Consider the following 18,481-nt stretch of genomic DNA (forward strand, 5'->3'; position numbering starts at 1 on the left):
TCTCTATGTCTGAGGCAGAGGAGCAGTTCAACAGGTCCCTCAGGTCAGAGTGATTTTACTTCCTCTCTCTGTTGGACAGGCATGAGTGGTCAGATCAGGTTGTAGCATTTGGTTCTGTGTGTGTGTGTGTGTGTGTGTGTGTGTCGGTGTTCGTGTGTGTGTGTAGAAATGGCATACGTGTGAATGCAAGCTTTTGCAGAGACATGAGGGCGTATATGTGTTTTTGAGAGCCAAGAGAGAGCGAGCAGAGATAGACAAACAAACGGTGACAAACACACACACACGAGGCGGCCTGCCGAGAAGAAAGCGCCATCCGGGCAGTTTCCGGCAGCGCTTGCCAACCCCCCAATTCCCCTGTGCCTCAGGGGAACCACTTAAAAATCATCTCTCTCTGTAAATAATAACAGACCCCCGCGAGAGGTAGAGAGCACGAGTTCTAGGGAAGGCAGGAGAAAAGTCTTGCATAGGGGCACGTACCAAAGGCAGGAAGAGCGGTGGAAAAGCAGCCACCAGAGTCTAGACGAGAAAAACGAGAGAGACGAGGCTTGGGAGACATTTTTATGATCCATTCAGTAGACTTGGAGTATGATCCCTTTGTCTTCCTCCCCAAGTGCTCTCCTAATAGGTCAGCCCTGGAAGAACAGTGAATTGAACGGAGCACGCGCCACACAGTTCTAGCATGATGTTGTTGTTCTCAGCCACTGCCGCTACCAGCTTACCATCACACGCTGCCAATCAGAGGGGACGCATCATCAATGCTCTCCTGCGGTGCTGTTCAGAGCCTCTTATTTACGGAGAAATCCTGTCAGGTCAGTTTGCCTACCTGAGGATAAGCAGAGAGTCTGGCCTTGCTGTGAAGGGTCTATTTTATGTATTTTATATACATATATACGTGGCCAGAGCCTCTCATGTGGGCGGATGTGTCGATGTAGTGCTGGTGAGGAGGTTCCAGGCTACATATATTACACTCCAGTCCACTCCAGTTAATAACCTTTAGGGAGGCAGGGATGAATATCAACACTCATGATTACCCCTCCTGTAGTGGATAGTAGCACTTAAGCATAGCAACTATACGCACCTCTGACCGACATATCTCCCTCAGTGTCCTCCCTTCCACACACACACACACACACACACACACACACACATATATGCCATTCAGTCCAATACACTCTCTCCACCTCAAGTGCGGAGATTATGACTGCATGCTATGTTTTAATGTTTTTTGTTGTTGTTGTTTTTTTCCATCTTTCCGAGTCGTCATTGTGGTGAATGTCCCAGCCTCAGATGTCCCACTTAACCCTGACATTTAATTTCAGCAGGGGACATGTGGAGAGGGGTGTTTATTAGATGGGAAGGAGAGATGGATTTGTTCGGGCGGAGAGGACATTTTAAGGGGCCGTGTGTGTGTTTGTGTGTGTGTGTGTGTATTGTAAGACACTGTTAATCTCCAGGTTGCCTGTAAATGGGATGCTGTTGAATGGCTTCCTGCTGGTTATTTCCCTCTGGCTTTGCAGGCCGTGACGTCGCATCCCTGATGCCCCATTCACTGGGACCAACTAGTAAATAACCCTTCTCACTCTTTCCCTCTGTCTCCAGGCCTCATTCTCTCCCTTTCTCTCTCTTTGCCGCTCTCTCCCTCTCTCTATCTCTACCTCCCTCTCTTTCTCGCTCACCCTCTCTGTCTTTTCATCTCTCTCCCTCTCTCCCTTTCTCCCTCTACATCTTTCCCTTTCTTTCTCCATCTCTCTCTGTCCCTTTTTTCCTCCATCTTTTCTTTTCTTTCTCCCTCTCTCTCTGCGTCCCCCCCCCCTTTCTCTCCCTCTCTCTCTTACCCTCTTTTTTTCTCTTTCATATCCATCCATCCACCTCCCTGTGCAGAGTGCCATTGTTCGATAGCTTGTCTCCGTGACCAGACTGAAGCATTGATTCAGTGTATCATGTTTAGCATGCATCATGTGCAGGTTCTTCACATATCGGTCTCCAGTGGCACATCAAGACATAGTTCAAAGCCGTTTTTACACTTTTACACTGGTAGTAATCCAATGTCTTGGGAGCATACATTCACACCAAACAGTTTTTGTTTTTTTGTAAGTACACAGTATTCTAACTACGTATGTGCTTTGTAGTGGAACGAGACGTTTCGGAATGCAATGCTGTCCCTTTTTTTCTGCTGGTGTTTATTTTAGCGCATGTTCCATATATCTTCAACTGTGTTGACCAGTGCATTCTCCTCCCAACTCCCAAACTCTACAGGAGAATTAGTTATAGGCCACTTTTATTCAGAATTGTGGATTGTGGTATGGATATATGTGTGCTTAACTTAGATTTCACCTTTCCAGCTCTAAAGTTGGAGTGTGTCTGTGTTTGTCTCTGTGTGTGTATGTGTGTGTCTGTGTGTGTGTGTGTGTGTGTGTGTGTGTGTGTGTGTGTGTGTGTGTGTGTGTGTGTGTCTCAGCAGAGGTGTATTCCAATAGATCTATCTCCATGTCTGCACATCTGAGTGTAGAGATTATTTCACTGCATGCTGCTGGCTGCGCTCCTCTTCTCTGTACTCCCAGAAACTAAACAAATATACTCACCCAGCACAATCCCCTCCACCACCTCTTAGGTGCACCTTCACTGTGTGTATAAGGTGGGTGGGTGTGTGTGTATGTGGGGGGGGATATTAGATCTTATCATCTTAATTAGATCTCTTAAAGACGGATGAACACTTCACCGACTGCCACTTTATGGTTGTGTGCGTACAGACGCACAAGAGGGGAAAAAATGATCAGGAGAGGCTGACTTAATGGGAGCAAATGCATTTTCCATTATCTTACTTTTATCATACACAGACGCATATTCACACAAACACTCTCTCACTCACTCGCGCACACACACACACACACACACACACACACACACACACACACACACACACACATGCACACACACATGCACCCACCCACCCTCTTCCTCTAAATGTGCTGTTCATTTTAATTAAGTACAAAAGTGCAAGCCAGGTCCAACAGACTTGGTCAAGGTAATGGAGTGGAGAGGCACAGACTCACCTTTTTGAAGTCTGAAGTTGTGAAGTTTAAAGGCCCAGGGTGTAAGTCAGGCTGGATGATTTAAGGACGCATACTGCCATCATGAATTAGGCTGCCCTTCTCCACATCATCAATTATACAGGGATTTTTTGAGTGGGTGAATGAGTGAGAGAAAGAAGCGTTTAGAGTGTTTGTGTTTTTTTTCTCTTTTTTTTGTGCTCTGTGTGTGTGTATGTGTGCGTGTGTGGGTGTGCGTGCGTGCGTGCATGGGTGTGCGTGTGCACGCGATGTGTCACTTCAAATTGCAGGGGGGGGGAATTGTGTCCAGCCAGCCCCTTGAGAGTGAAGCCTGGCAGCATAACCACAACCAGAGGAAAGGCATGATGGGTAGTGAAGCACATGACCCACATGCCTTTGCGGCTACATTTGTGTGTGTGTGTGTGTGTGTGTGTGTACGTGTGTACGCAGTAATCAACTCACTTCATCTACACACAATTTCCTTGGTCAGTGAAGTAGTGTATGTGTGATTAGTCTTTGTTGAGCTGGATTGAGTCCGATTGAGAGATGTATACGCCTTTTATGCTTAGTGGAGCGGTACAGATGGAGCTTGCTCCCGTGTCTCACAGACCACTGGCTGTATGATTATAGAGTGAGGAGTCTAGTGTGTGTGGTGAGTGACCCCTGTTTGGTGCGCCTGTGATATGAATCAGCGAGCCAGACTGGAAAAGCTGGATCGATGCCTTGCTGGCATCTCTGTGGAGACTCACGATGGATGAACACACTTCCTTTTTCTTCGCCCCGCGCTCAATAAGCTCAGGGGAAGCCCCCCCGCCCCACCCCCAAATACTGGCGGAAGCTTTCTCCTGACCCGCCCAGGCCTGGCTGCCTCACTGACTGATGGCAGAACAAGTGAACACTGCCACACACACACACACACACACACACACACACACACACACACACACACACACACACACACACACACACACACACACACGCTTTCACAGTAGGCAGGGCCATCATGATGTGATTATGGTCCCCCTCACAAACACACTCACATGCACACACTCATACACACACATTACACACACACACACACACACACACACACATACACAAAATAAACCCCTCCCTTGTGGGAAAATGAAGAGGGTTTTTCACATGAATGAACTGCCGCCCATTCTGACAGTTTCCTAGGCCCTTTTGCCATAGTGTGCTCTAACTGGATCTGGGGGTAATGCTGCAGGGGTGACCTGATCCGCCTCGCTGGGACTGGGGCTCTCACTGGAAGAGGCCCCTGCATGTATATGTATAAGCAGACATCCGCCACACAGCAACGCTTTCAGAGCCATGTGGCGAGTCAGAGACAGTGGTCGTGATCAGCATGTTCAACAACAAGAATCCCCGGTTGCCACTCGAAGATGAAGTCTTTTGAAAATATCATATAAATGATATGATGCGTTCTGAAATTGAAAAAAAGAACAGTGAGGTATAAAAGGACATGGATGTTATAGGTATCTCTCTATTAAAATATACGCACGATCACGTACAGCGGGTAAAATAAGTATTGAACACGTCACCATTTTTCTCAGTAAAAATATTTCCAAAGGTGCTATTGACATGACATTTGCACCAGATGTTGGTAACAACCCAAGTAATCAATACATACACAGAAACCAACACAAATACATTCAGAAATTAAGTTATGTGTATTAATGTGAGATAACACAGGGAAAAAGTATTGAACACATGAAGAAAGGGAGGTGCAAAAAGGCATGGAAAACCAAGAAAACTGCTGAAATCTATCAGTAATTAGAAAGCAATCCGGCCCCTTGTCAGTGCAAATTAATATCCCAACTGATGGCCTATAAAAAGGTGTCTCAATACCAAGGTGTCACACAAGAAAAATCTCATGATGGGTAAAAGCAAAGAGCTCTCTCAAGACCTTCGTAACCTTCTTTTTGCAAAACATACTGATGTCATTGGTTACAGACGCATTTCTAAACTTCTGAATATTCCAGTGAGCACTGTTTGGACCATAAGACGGAAGTGGAAAGAACATCATTTCACCATAAACTGGCCACGACCAGGTGCTCCTCGCAAGATTTCTGACAGAGGAGTGAAAATAATTATCAGAAGAGTTGTCCAAGAGCCAAGGACCACAGTGGAGAGCCTCAGAAATACCTGGAATTTGCAGGTACAGTTGTTTAGAAGAAAACAATAAGTAATGCACTCAACCGCCATGGCCTGTATGCACGCTCACTTTGCAGCACGACATTTGGACAAGCCTGTGAAATACTGGGAGAACACAGTCTGGTCAGATGAGAGCAAATTTGAACTCTTTGGATGCCATAATGCACACCATGTTTGGAGGACAAATGGCACTGTACATCATTCCAACAGTGAAGTTTGGAGGTGGGAACATCATGGTGTGGGGCTGCTTTTCAGCATACGGTACTGGCAAACTTCACACAATTGAAGGAAGGATGAATGGAAAAATGTACCGAGACATTCTTGATAAAAATCTGCTGCCATCTACCAGCATGATGAAGATGAAACGACGGTGGACATTTCAGCAAGGAAGTGAACAGCCAAGGAAACTCTCAATTGGTTTCAGAGAAAGAAAATAAAGCTGCTAGAATGGCCCAGCCAATCACCTGACTTGAATCCAATTGAAAATCTATGGAAAGAACTGAAGATCAGAGATCATAAAAGAGGCCCAGGGAACTTTCAAGATTTGAAGACTGTTTGTGTGGAAGAATGGGCCAAAATCACACCTGAGCAATGCATACGACTAGTTTCTCCATACAGGAAGCGTCTTAAAGCTGTCATTACCTATAAAGGCTTTTGTACAAAGTATTGAATAAATATCAGTAAGTGTGTTCAATACTTTTTCCCTGTGTCATTTCACATTATTATACATAACTTAATTTCTGAACTTATTTAATTTGTTTTCTTTGTATGTATGGGTTACTTGGGTTGTTACCAACATCTGGTGAAAATTTCATGTCAATAGCACCTTTGGAAATATTTTTACTGAGAAAAATGGTGACGTGTTCAATACTTATTTTACCCGCTGCACATACTTACTTAGATCAGATTGGCCCTGTCATTTTTCACGTCTCTCACACAAACATTCATTGAATCACATGTGGGTAGTTGGGCGTGACCATGTTTCCCTTAACAACCAAGAGGAGTTTGGCCTGATGCATTGCATTGTGTAAAATACCAGCCTTCAGTTCTCTTAGGCTTCACCAAAGAGCAGGAGCACATGCATGAAGACAAACACACATACACACACACACACACACAGAATGGCTTTCGGAGCCAGGACTGTTTTCCTCCAAATTAAGGTCATTCAGGCCTTGGCAAAGAGCAGCAGCATTATAGAGTGCTGGCCTTTAGATGCTCACCTGGTCCAACAGACAGCTCTGCCAATTAGCACAGCACCTCAAAGACCACACAGACAGAACAGCCGACCACACACACCCCCCCCCACCCCACACACACACACACACACACACACACACACACACACACACACACACACACACTCATTTCAACCTCTTTTCCTCTATGTTTGTCTATTGCTGATGTCTTTAAACAAGAGGAATGAAAGGTGGCTCAGGAATAAATAAATAAAAAAGAATGACGGGAGAGCACTGAGATCGTGAGTTGTTTGACAATTAGCCGTTTTAGTATTACAAGCTTGTGTGTGTGTGTTTTACTAGTACAAGCTTGTGTGTGTGAGTGTCTGTGAAGCGGATACAACTGGAGATTCAATCTCTGGTATTCTGATCAATGTTTCCCATTATGTTCACTTTGTCATACATGCATACGCACACACACACACACACACACACACACACACACACACACACACACACACACACACACACACACATACATACACACTTCCCTGACATATTGAAAAAGATAACCGCAGGAATGCTGGAGACTGTGACAGGTCGGCTCGGCCACACAGCGATTCTGATCAAAGCGCCACATACATGCACACACACACACGCACACATGTGTGTATTAGATAGACACACAACCTGCTCCTTCAGTCAACACACACACACACACACACACACACACACACACACACACACACACACACACCACTTGCCATCCAGACACACATTCACCACCTACCCTAACCTTACCTGCTCTCAAACAAGCATATCAGTAGGTGTGCACACTAGCTCTATGTTTATGTTAAAATACATTTTCACCATGCAGGAACACTTCAACACATGCATGCATGTAGACAAACTCACAGCACCTTTTTACAGCTAAGGAGACTGCTTTGTTTATGTGGGTGTGTGATTGTGTAATACAGGTCCACTTGGTAGAACAGAACATTTAGTAAGAAACTAGACTATGACTAATTTGCAGTAGTATTGTTTTTTTATTTGTTGGTTGGTCTGGCTATGTGTGCTTGTGCCTGTGTGTGTAGGGTATGTTGTCAGTCTAAACACATGCACTAGAAGATCATAGAATGTGCACTTGCCAAAACTGTATAGCTGTAATCAGTAACTTACAGAGAGAGAGAAAACACATATACTCTGCGTCTAACTGGCAGGATGTGTGGGCTGCTTGCTGCCACAGACGAAGCCCGCCGATATGAGCAGAGAGTCTAGAAAGGCCTGCAACTCACTGGAACCGCAGCACAGATATGAGCAGAGAGTCTAGAAAGGCCTGCAGCTCACTGGAACCGCAGCACAGATATGAGCAGAGAGTCTAGAAAGGCCTGCAGCTCACTGGAACCGCAGCACAGATATGAGCAGAGAGTCTAGAAAGGCCTGCAGCTCACTGGAACCGTAGCGCAGAAGTTTAGGCTAGCGTCCCTCAGTCCTCTCCCCGTTTAAGTACACTCATCTTACTGACAGATGCCACTATTTTGGTAAATGTATTTCACACACAGACACACTCTCTCTCTCTCTCTGTGTGTATGCAGTTGTGTGAGGTAAAATTAGCCTGTGGAATTACCTCCAAAGCTCTTAATCTCCTTTGACTGTTTAGGTGTGTTTGTGCTGCTGTGTGGTTGTGTGTATGAGAGAGAGGGAGAGCAGAAAGATGGCTAGCTATACAGTAAGAGCTTCTCTCTGCCAACTGCAGCAGTCTCCTTACTACACAGCATCTCTCTCTTTCTCTTCCTCTCCCTCTCCCTCTCTCTGAGCTCATTTGAAAGGAGTCATCTCCTGACTGACATTCAATTGAAGTCAATAACGGCTGCATAACGAGTCTGTGATAAAGGCCACTTAGGATGTGCACCATTACAGACGGTGCATTACACATCATAAACAAACACACACACACACACACACACACACACACACATTTAGCGTCATGGCCAGGGAGATGCACTTAAATCCATGAACACGCTCACGTTTCGACCCATACACAGATATACATTCTCTGGAGCTGTACGAGACTCTTACCCTCTTCTTTGTTCCCCAAAATAACTGAGGCATCACGCTACCAGACATTTTCCCTGCCAAAGTCCTTTTGTGACCGTAAGAGGTTTGGAAAAAAAATATTTTCCCTGGTCACATGACCACATCATATTTCCTCTGGCCCTAGTATGCGTCAGGAAGAAGCCTCTGCTGCAGCTGCTCAGCCCTCCATGTTAGGTTACCTCTCCCTGCTGTCTGCTAGTCATAGGGGAGGCATTATGGCTGAGATACACATGTGTCTGCACATTGCACAGATGAAGACATCTTGAAGGTGAAACCTCTCAGGATGATTAAGGGTTCTGATTAGTGTGTGTGTGTGTGTGTGTGTGTTTTGTTCTTGTCATTAATGCACAGCTGGGTGCATTGATCCACGTATGACTGAAGTGTTGATTGGGTTTGTGTGTCTCTGTCTGTGTGTCTGTGTGCTAATCCATCACTAATCATTGGAGCGAATTGATTTGTGGTAGTTTTTGATTGATCCTGTGGACTGACCTCTGTCCGCACTGAATGATGAGTCTCTGAATGACGGAGAGCTGCGTGTTCTGCTAGTCGCGGCGGCGGCGGGCAGAGCAGTTAGAGGTTAATTTTCTGTCGCAGCCCGAGAGATGGATTGTTATCTGAGCACACTCTCTAGATCATTCTGCAACCCCGCGATTGATGAGCCACTGGAAGTTCTCGTCAGTGGCAGTTGGTGTGTCTGTAATCTCAGGGATTGATGATAATAGGACTGAGATAATTCCCATGGGGGGTATTGCTGTTTGCGTGCGTTTAATCTAAAGCGTGTGTGCTGGCGCCTGTGTGGTCATGTGTCTGTCTGTCTGTCTGTCTGTCTGTCTGTTTGTCTGTCTGTGTGCCTGTCCTCACGTATCCCCATGTCCTATTCTCCATCCTTTTGTGGTTACCCTCTCCCATTCGTTTTTCCCCTTTTGCTAGGACTCTATTCATCCGTTTACCTATTCAGCCCCTTCCTCCTCTCTCTTTTATCCCTTTCTCCCTCCCTCTGCTCTCTCTGCGTTTCTCACTCTCCCTAGTAGCGAAAGCACCGCAATTTATTTACAATTTGTTCTCCTTGGCTCTTGTATCAGCCCAGTAATGTGCTGCCTCGTTTAAAAGACATTTGCCGCCGAGACTTTATTTTGCCAAGCTAATTTTTCATCCACGCATGGGCTTTTCTTTTCATGAGGAAAAGAATTGATAATAGACATGTTTTTCCACCCAGACAAATATCCTTTCCCAGCCCCCCCTACACTCACACACACACACTCCTGTAATGATGGGGAGGAAAGAAGGAATAATCAGAAGAACAGAAGGATGGGGAAGATGACAGGATGGGGGCTTTTATCTTTTGTCAGCGTGTGTATGTGTGTGTGTGTGTGTCTGCCTGCTTGCCTGCCTGCCTGCCTGCGTGTTGGAGAGAAAGAGGTGCAGATAATGGTCAAAACAGCTGCCACAATAATTATTTTTGGGTATTTGTGTGTGTAGTCTTGTGCATGCACACAAGCACACACCACTGTCTTGAGGAAACCTTTTTTCCATGAAGGACGAGTGCACCTTGCCAACCGTGTGTGTGTGTGTGTGTGTGTGTGTGTGTGTGTGTGTGTGTGTGTGTGTGTGCGTGTGTGTGCGTGTATGCACTGGTTAATGTGCTTGCCTGTTTCTGTATGTCTCTGTATGTCTCTGTGTGTGCTGAGGGGATCGGATCAGAGGGGCATGGAGTTGAGTATTGATGGCCAGCAGCCAATAACAGTACTTCCTGACTGTGTTTGTTTATCCACTGCAGCCACTGCAGTATTTTCTGTGTGTGTGTGTGTGTGTGTGTGTGTGTGTGTGTGTTCATAAGAGTATGTGTATTTAGTGTGTGTGTGTGTGTCATGGTAGCTTCCATCTCCTCCGTCTCCTGGTTGTTGGGGGCTGATGGTGACCGTGCATAGAGGAGATTGATTAACAAATGCACCCTGCCCTCCCATAGGGCTGTTAATTGGTCCACTGTGTAATGAACGCTTTCCAGGCGAGAGAGAGGGGTGAAGGCAGGCATAGTTTGCCAGCAGGAGGTTTTGATTTAATTAGGCAATATCCACCTGACCAAAATATGCAGTTTGGTTAGGCAATACCACCCCCCCCAAACTTCTCTTTGTTTTGCCACTGCTATCCCTCTGTTCGCTCTCTCTCTATTTATATCATTCTTTTAGTGAAATGTAATTGCTTAACGGTGTGTACGTGTTGGCGCATGTGTGTACTTGTTTATGTGTGTGCATGGACATATGTGAGAGTGCATACATCTATGGAATCTGTGGATGTACAGAACAGTCTGTTCACCGCTCTCATCTCGCTCTCTGGAGTCCATACCGCTTGAATCAGCCAATTGTCTGTAATTATATTGAGTACATGAATCCTTAATGATGTCCAACCAGTACGCCAACTGATTCCAATTAGTTCATTAGTTTCTAAGATCTGATCTGTCTGCTTTCATGGAAGAGCCCCCTCATATGTCTGCTCTGTTCCTGGGGTTTTTCAGGGTTTCTCTCTCTCTCTCTCTCGTTCTCTCTTTCTGTCTCTCTCTCGCTCTGTCTCTCTCTGTCTATGTCTCTTTCTTTCTCTCTCTCTGTCTCTTTCTTTCTCTCTCTCTCTGTCTCTTTCTTTCTCTCTCCCTCTCTCTCTCTGTCTCTGTCTCTCTTTCTCTCTCTCTCTCTCTCTGTCTGTCTCTGTTTCTTTCTCTCTCTCTCTCTTTCTGTCTCTCTCTCTTTCTCTCTCCCTCTCTCTCTCTGTGTCTGTCTCTCTTTCTCTCTCTCTCTGTCTCTGTCTCTCTCTTTCCTTTTTTTGAATTTCAAGAGGAGGGCGAGGGAATAAATGAGTGATGCGAAGTGATTTAGGCCTGGTGCTCTCTACCTCTTGTCTTCTGCACCCTTATCTGTTTTCATCTCCTCTCTGTTTTCTGTTCTCTCTTCATGTCTTTTCATGTTGCTGCTGCTGTTGTTGTTTTTCCCCGTTCTGTCTTTCTCTGCTCTCTGAAAGACCTTGAAGTTAATGTTCCTGCCGTGGAGACACGTAAGTCAACAGACTGCTCCCTGGTTGTGTAGTAAACACCTGTCTCTCTATGTGTGTGTGTGTGTGTGTGTGTGTTAAATACCTGTGTTTATGTGTGTACACATGTATGGGTTTATGTGTTTATGTATCCCTTTCTCCTTGTGGTATGTGACCTCTCATGTAATACGCCTCCCTCTAACTTCCCATAGTTCAGTTGCTCACAGTAAAGATTGTCTGCAGTCTGGGTACAGTCAAGTGATCCCTCATTAAAGATGAATCGGTATGAGGTAGATAATCCAAGGGCAGCATGTCCGAGGACTTCAACCAGTATACCTACCACACCCACATCATAGGTAGAGGATTGGCATGTGGTAGTGTGTGTTTGTATTTGTGAACTGTCACGAATCAGAATCAGTGGACTGTAGCCAGTATGGTAAATGTGGATGTATGTTTAATGTTTTTAAATCATGTTTTCTTCTCCCTCTGACTTGTGGCTTGTGCTTCTCTTAGTGTAGACAGACCCATCCAGTGTCTACATGAATTAAGCTTTATGTTTTGTGACGACAGTATAACACACCCATATCCCTTTTTTTGTATAAGAGCCTTTTCAGTGTCACAAACACACACACACACACACACACACACACACACACACACACACACACACACACACACACACACACACACACACACATCCATCCATCCTTCTCCCCAACCCCACATCCCCATCTCCTCTATCTGTCACTCACTCACTCACACACACAGATTTACACAGTTTGCTTATTCTGGTGTCTTAAATATATAAACTCCTCTGGTAGCAGTTTACTTAAACCCAGTACCTATGAAGCATTCAATATTTATTAACATTAATAAATGTGTTTATAATGCATCATAGCACCTAACATACATAACAATTTATAAACAGACATGACATGCTGCAGTATAAGTCCTCCACAACTATTATTATGAAATCACATATGACTTCATAAAGAGCATTTGCTGAAAAACAGCATTTGACATCAAGGCATAGGTGCCATTATAAAGAGGTAAAGGAAGCTTAATTATGCATTCTGATACTTCAGGCTGTAATGGCTCTTACTATAACTTCGTAACACTTTATGAGTGCAGTCATTACTATGTATAAATTGTTATATAGACGTATGTCATTTTTTTAATGTGTCGCTAATGTTTTGTGGATACTGGGTTGAAGTAAAGTAAATAATAAAATTTGTAAAAAAAAAAAAAAATTTGCCTCAGGATTAATAAAGTATCCATTTATCTATCTATCTGAAGTACCACTCCTCTTCCCCTCTCCATCTGTCTTTTTCCTCTCTCCGTCATGCTCCCCTCTCTCTCTCTCTCTGTTTATTGGGTTTTATTCCTTCCCTGTGTGGCTTTGGGTTAGAGTGTGAGTGTGTGTGGTGCTCCATTGAGGTGTTTTGATTTCTCTTGAAATAGAATCTTACTTTTCTCCCACTTTATCTGTCTCTCGGTCTCCCTCTTCCAACACACACACACACACACACACACACACACACACACACACACACACACACACACACACACACACAGGGCTTCTCTATTACTACCAGACATAAAGGTGTAAAGAGGACAATGTTCTGTGTCTCTCTCTTTCACAAACTTGTGTTTGTGTTTGGGACTAGTCAATCAGTGCCTTTGTTTGCACAGAGGGATGTGTGTGATGCAGTGAGGGTGTGGAAGTTACAGTGACTGAAAATGTAACTGCTTGTGTGTGGGTGTGTGCGTGTATGGCAAAAAAGAGAGAGGGAGGAAAATACATCAAACTACTGTGTGTGTGTGTGTGTGTGTGTGAGAGACAACTCCGACCCGCCTTCTTCTGCTCACTTCTCAGAGAAGCGCAGCCCTAATCTCATTCTACACAGCCGTCTCGCCCAAGCTCAATCCTCTTACAGCCAGACCGTAACCACACACAGACTTACTGACACACGTGCGGGCACAATCACACACACACTGTTTGACACACACACACACACACACACATGTGCAGGCGTCCGGGCGTTCACAAACACACACATACTTACTGTATCTCACACACACACATACTGTCCGACACACACACATATGCAGGCGGGCACACACACACATATACTTACTGTCTGACACACACGTACGTGCGTGCGCACACACACACACACACTTACTGACAGACACCCTTAGCCCCCACGCAACACAGGATCACACTGACTGTTCATGTAGCACCAAGTATGCATAGACCTACACACCCATATCCATATGCACCTATACACAAACCAACTAGAATGCATGAGTAGATACACACACACACACACAGTGAAGCAAACACCACAGACGCACACACACACACACACACACACACACACGCAAACATTCTCAAATATGATATCACCTTATCCATGCTGATACTCCCTCAGTCCAAGCCACCAGGTCAACAAGTTAAAGAGGCCCTTAGGGTCCTAATTACTACATCTCCCACAAGCCCCCTGCTGAATAATTCAGCGTGTTATTGAGGGTGTTTATTGTATTTAAATGCTGATTGACATCTGAGTGGAAAAAAATATAGTTGTTTACTCCAAGGCCGCCAATTTGTGTGTGTGTGTGCGTGTGTGCGTGCGTGTGTGCGTGTGTGCGTGCGTGTGTGTGTGTGTGCGTGTGCGTGTGCGTTTGTGTGCGTGCGTGCGTGCGTGCGTGTGTGTGTGTGTGTGCGTGTGCGTTTGTGTGCGTGCATGCGTGCACAAGAGAGGGAGCTTGTATTCCCACTGTGTCTGTGCCATTGTTTTTAATTGCACCTTGATGTGATGACTGTTCTCCTAACTCAGTCTGTTAATCATTTTGTACATCTATCATTCTAAGGATGTTACTTACCTTTTGATTAATAATATGAGATCATTCACTCACAGTTAATCATCTGACTTCATCTGTTTGTGTGTGAGAGAAACATATGCAGATCTGCCAGATCCTCTCATTCTTTATAAATAGGTAACCGTGTGTGTGTGTTTGTGTGTGTGTGTTCCTCAGCTAAGAAAGAGGAAGGCATGGAACAGAAGAAACCTTCCATCAAGAAGAGAATCAAGGAGCTGAAAGTGCTGGACCCAAAGATCGCCCAGAACCTCTGTGAGTTCACACACAAACCCCCAAACCCCTCACGACGAGCAGGCTGATAGAGATTCAGTCTGCAATGCAAGTTGAGTTGAATTGTATTCAGTGCCACACCTGTCTAGAGCAGCAGACATTTTACAAGTTTCATCAAAGTAGCATTCTAGTCTGTGCTCTCTCTCTCTCTCTCTCTCTCTCTCTCTCTCGCTAACTCTCTGTCTTTCTCTCTCTCTCGCTCTCTCTCTCTTTCTCTCTCTCTCTCTCTCTCTCTCTCTCCCTTGTTCTTTGTTGTCATTCTCTGTGAGAGATCAGCATTAGCCTGCAGGTGTAAAAAGTGCCAGTTGTCTCTCTGTCGTGTTCTTCTCCCCGGTGTCCATGTAAACGTATTGTTTTGGCAATAATGAAAGCGAGAGCAGATCTAAAGCTGAACAGGCACCATTACACACACACCACAAACACAAACACACACACACACACACACACACACACACACACACACACACAGTGCTCAGGCGGTCCTTCAGTGTTTCCACATTAAGACACTCCGATACACATACACACACTTACAGAGTGCACTCAGTCTGGACCACCATCAGCCATCTGAGCCGTGTCCATTAGGGAGAGCTGAGTCCGGCTGGAGCCCTTGGTAAATAGTGACGGAATCGATAAGCACGCTTAAGTTGAAGAAGGGACCGGAGAGTTGAAGTCAGGTTTCTGTAGTTTATTTCGGCGTGGAGACCCCCTCTCAGCTTGGTGCTCAGAGCAAGGCCTACCTGATAGCAGAATGTGTAGGCATTTATACATTTCAGTCAGGTAGAATACAATAGGAGAGGGGATGACCACACCCTTTAGGTGAGAGGAAGGGGGAGACAGTGGGGTGAGGGGTTCACCTATGGGGGGAGGGGGTGATACCATGGCACAAAGGGTCTTAGCAGGAAGGAGCCTATCTGGGGGGGGGGAAGGGTTCACAAACCACTTGTTCAGGTCTCAGTGAAACAGACAGAGTACACATCCAAAATGAGTTGCAGATACAACATAAGGAGTTAATGTCTTACCACAACAGAATAGCAATATTTCCAGTTCCATCAATAGGCACGAATGGTGAACAAGTTCTTTCCATTGCCCGGAAAGAAGGTGACCCGTCAGGGCTTTAAATGTAACTCTTACATTTTCGTAGGAAGATGGCACAGAAAGCGGCAGTGAGAAGCAGTCAAAATGTTGTATAACAACGGCATATCTTAGTTTATACTTTTTTAGGCCTTATTCACTAGTTCTGTCTCAAAATAGGTAGTACTCCAATTTTGCTTTTCCCTTATGCATATCTTGTTTTGCCAAGTCTCGTTGAGATAAAATGAACATGTGTCTTTTTTGAGTTGTGTACAGATTTCGGTTTTCAATTAGTTGTTAAACATATATGCAGGCAAAGATAATTTATTCCATGTTTATGTTCGTTAGACTAATGATTACCAGAATTCACTGAATTAACATAAAAACTAAATATAAAATCATTGGCTATTTCTGAATACATTAGGAACACTAGGTGGAAAATCCTCTTTAGAGATGGATCTTTCTATCACAATTGTGTAAGGTATGACCAGGTGTGATCTTCATGTCATTAATTTGACCCTCTTCTATGTTAAGAGTACTAAGCGCTCTATTATGTGAGTGAGTGAGTGAGTGAGTGAGTGAGTGAGTGAGTGAGTGAGTGAGTGAGACAGAGTGAGTGAGACAGAGTGAGTGAGACAGAGTGAGTGTGATAATGAATGTGTGTCTGTGTTTGTGTGTGTGTGGTGTGTGAGCGTGAGAGTGTGAGAGAGGGAGGGAGGGAGAGAGAGAGAGAATGTGTGTCTTTGTATGCATTCCTGTATTTTAAGGGAGAGGGGTACTTACCTGACATAGTGGTTTGTACAGTGTGTACTTAGTCCTGCACTATAATCCAAAGCTCTTCACTTCTGTGGAACCTTGTTTATTATTTCTTGATCCGTTCCCCCATCTTTCATCCCTCTGTCTATCTTTCTCTCCTCCTCCTTTCCCTCCTCTATCTCTCTCAGCCATCTTTCTGGGTTCTTTCCGAATGCCTTATGAGGAAATCAGAAGAATAATCCTGGAGGTTGATGAGGAGCAGCTCTCTGAACCCATGATCCAGGTACAATGACCTTTAACCTCAGTCTCTCTCTCTCTCTCTGACTAATGTTTTATTTCTAAGCATGATTAGAAAGATCCTGTGCTATTCCGAGTAAAAAGGTAAGCGTGGCTTGAGGTTTTGTGGAGGATGCATGTATGTTAATGGCATGTATCCAAAGCTTACAAAAGGGAACAGAGAGAATTGTTGACGACCTTTGGTCCCTATTATCCCGGTCTCTTAGTTTCTCCATTGGCGTCGTGTCTCCTCACCCTGCTCGTGCTGCTACTCATTACGGGCCAAGAGGCTGTCTCTTCACCCTCCTCTTCCCAACACCGGAACATTCTGGATACTCAAGCTCTCTTTTCCTTCTCTCTCTCTTTTCTTTCTTTCTTTCTTTCGCTCCCACTCCAATTAGAGAGGTCCTGCTCCTAACAAACATGGCCATGTTCCTGACATATTGTCAGGCAGACACGTAAATATTCACTCACACACACACACACACACACACACACACACACACACACACACACACACACACACACACACACACACACACAGCGCAGCGCAGCTTTAATGAAGACACATGCCTGATGTGAGTGGGTTTGCACTTGCACTCCCCATTTCTCACACCCAGTCCTCTGTAGATGGGCACCCAAATGAGGTGTCTGCATTAGACTGCTCTCTCCAGAAAGTGCGTTGGCAGTGGAGCTCTACATCGACAGCTCCTCGTGTACATCTCTGCACTGCTCTCCCACGGCTGCTAACTACATGCCACAGGGTTCCGCTTTAGTCCTTTAGTGAAGTGTTGTTTGATTCAGGAGTTACTGCTTCAGCTCGGGAACTTTTTCTTACGTCAAGTGTGAAAGAGGAGTAAGTCAATTCTGTGTAAGCATAGTATACAGTGCTAACAGATGATAAACAAGAGGGGATCGGTGAAAGTCGAGGGAGCTTCCTCGGTGTACAGTTCATAGAAGGGCAATTTTTCTAAAATGCTTAGCACACTTCAGCACCAGATGCTGGTGAACCAGAACCCCACCCCACAGAAAAGAACGCCACTGCAATTTTTTTCATTTTCAATCACGTCAAATCAATCGCTTAGATTGAGTTACAATATTTCTGAGACTCCCTAACTTGCCCTTTCCAGGGGTTTCGAAGATGAATCGGTCCTCCCGACAGTAGAGATGTGTAATCAAAGCTGAAGTTATGCTTGGGAAGATCAGGTATCGGCATCCACAATGGTGCAGAGAGCCCCTGCAGCATGCCCCCCTCTCAGCAGCAAGAGGAGGGTTGAAGGCATTAGGCCAGAGTTAAACTTTGCGTGTGTGCGAGGGACCAGTAGGGTTCGAGTGACGTGAATGCCGTCATCAGAGGATGTTCGCGCCGCTCTGGGCGGCGGTCCCTGTCCCCTCCAATATCTTTGTGTCAGAGTAGCCGCTACGCTACAAGGGCCCCTAGAAAGGGGACATTCTAAACGTGAAATAGCGTCCAATGATGATGATAAATTTGTCTTAAGCACCATCTTCTTTCAAAAAAGCGACAAAACATTGATCGCTATGAAGCCTAAGCCACATTAAGCCTTTTCCTTATAACAGGCATCAATGGAGAGGAAAACGCCTTAATGGAAGATAATGTCCATACTCATAGATTTTTGACAGGCATAAGTATTTATGACGAGACATACCCAAGAGAAATTTGATGATCATTGATCGCTGTTTTGGAACATT

General features: G+C 45.1%; 1 protein-coding gene across 5 annotated transcripts in view; it reads left to right on the forward strand.

Moving 5' to 3' along the window:
* LOC105911673 (protein diaphanous homolog 3) overlaps positions 1-18,481 on the forward strand; it is a 250,044-nt gene that overhangs the window by 137,440 nt on the left and 94,123 nt on the right. For all 5 annotated transcript variants that reach the window (XM_031558192.2, XM_042702906.1, XM_031558194.2 and 2 more), the window contains 2 exons: positions 14,555-14,650; positions 16,684-16,778. In XM_031558192.2, the coding sequence (XP_031414052.1) occupies positions 14,555-14,650; positions 16,684-16,778 (191 nt within the window). The remainder of the gene's footprint in view (positions 1-14,554; positions 14,651-16,683; positions 16,779-18,481) is intronic.

The sequence above is a fragment of the Clupea harengus genome, chromosome 21, assembly GCF_900700415.2.
Source record: "Clupea harengus chromosome 21, Ch_v2.0.2, whole genome shotgun sequence".
Lineage (NCBI taxonomy): Eukaryota > Metazoa > Chordata > Actinopteri > Clupeiformes > Clupeidae > Clupea > Clupea harengus.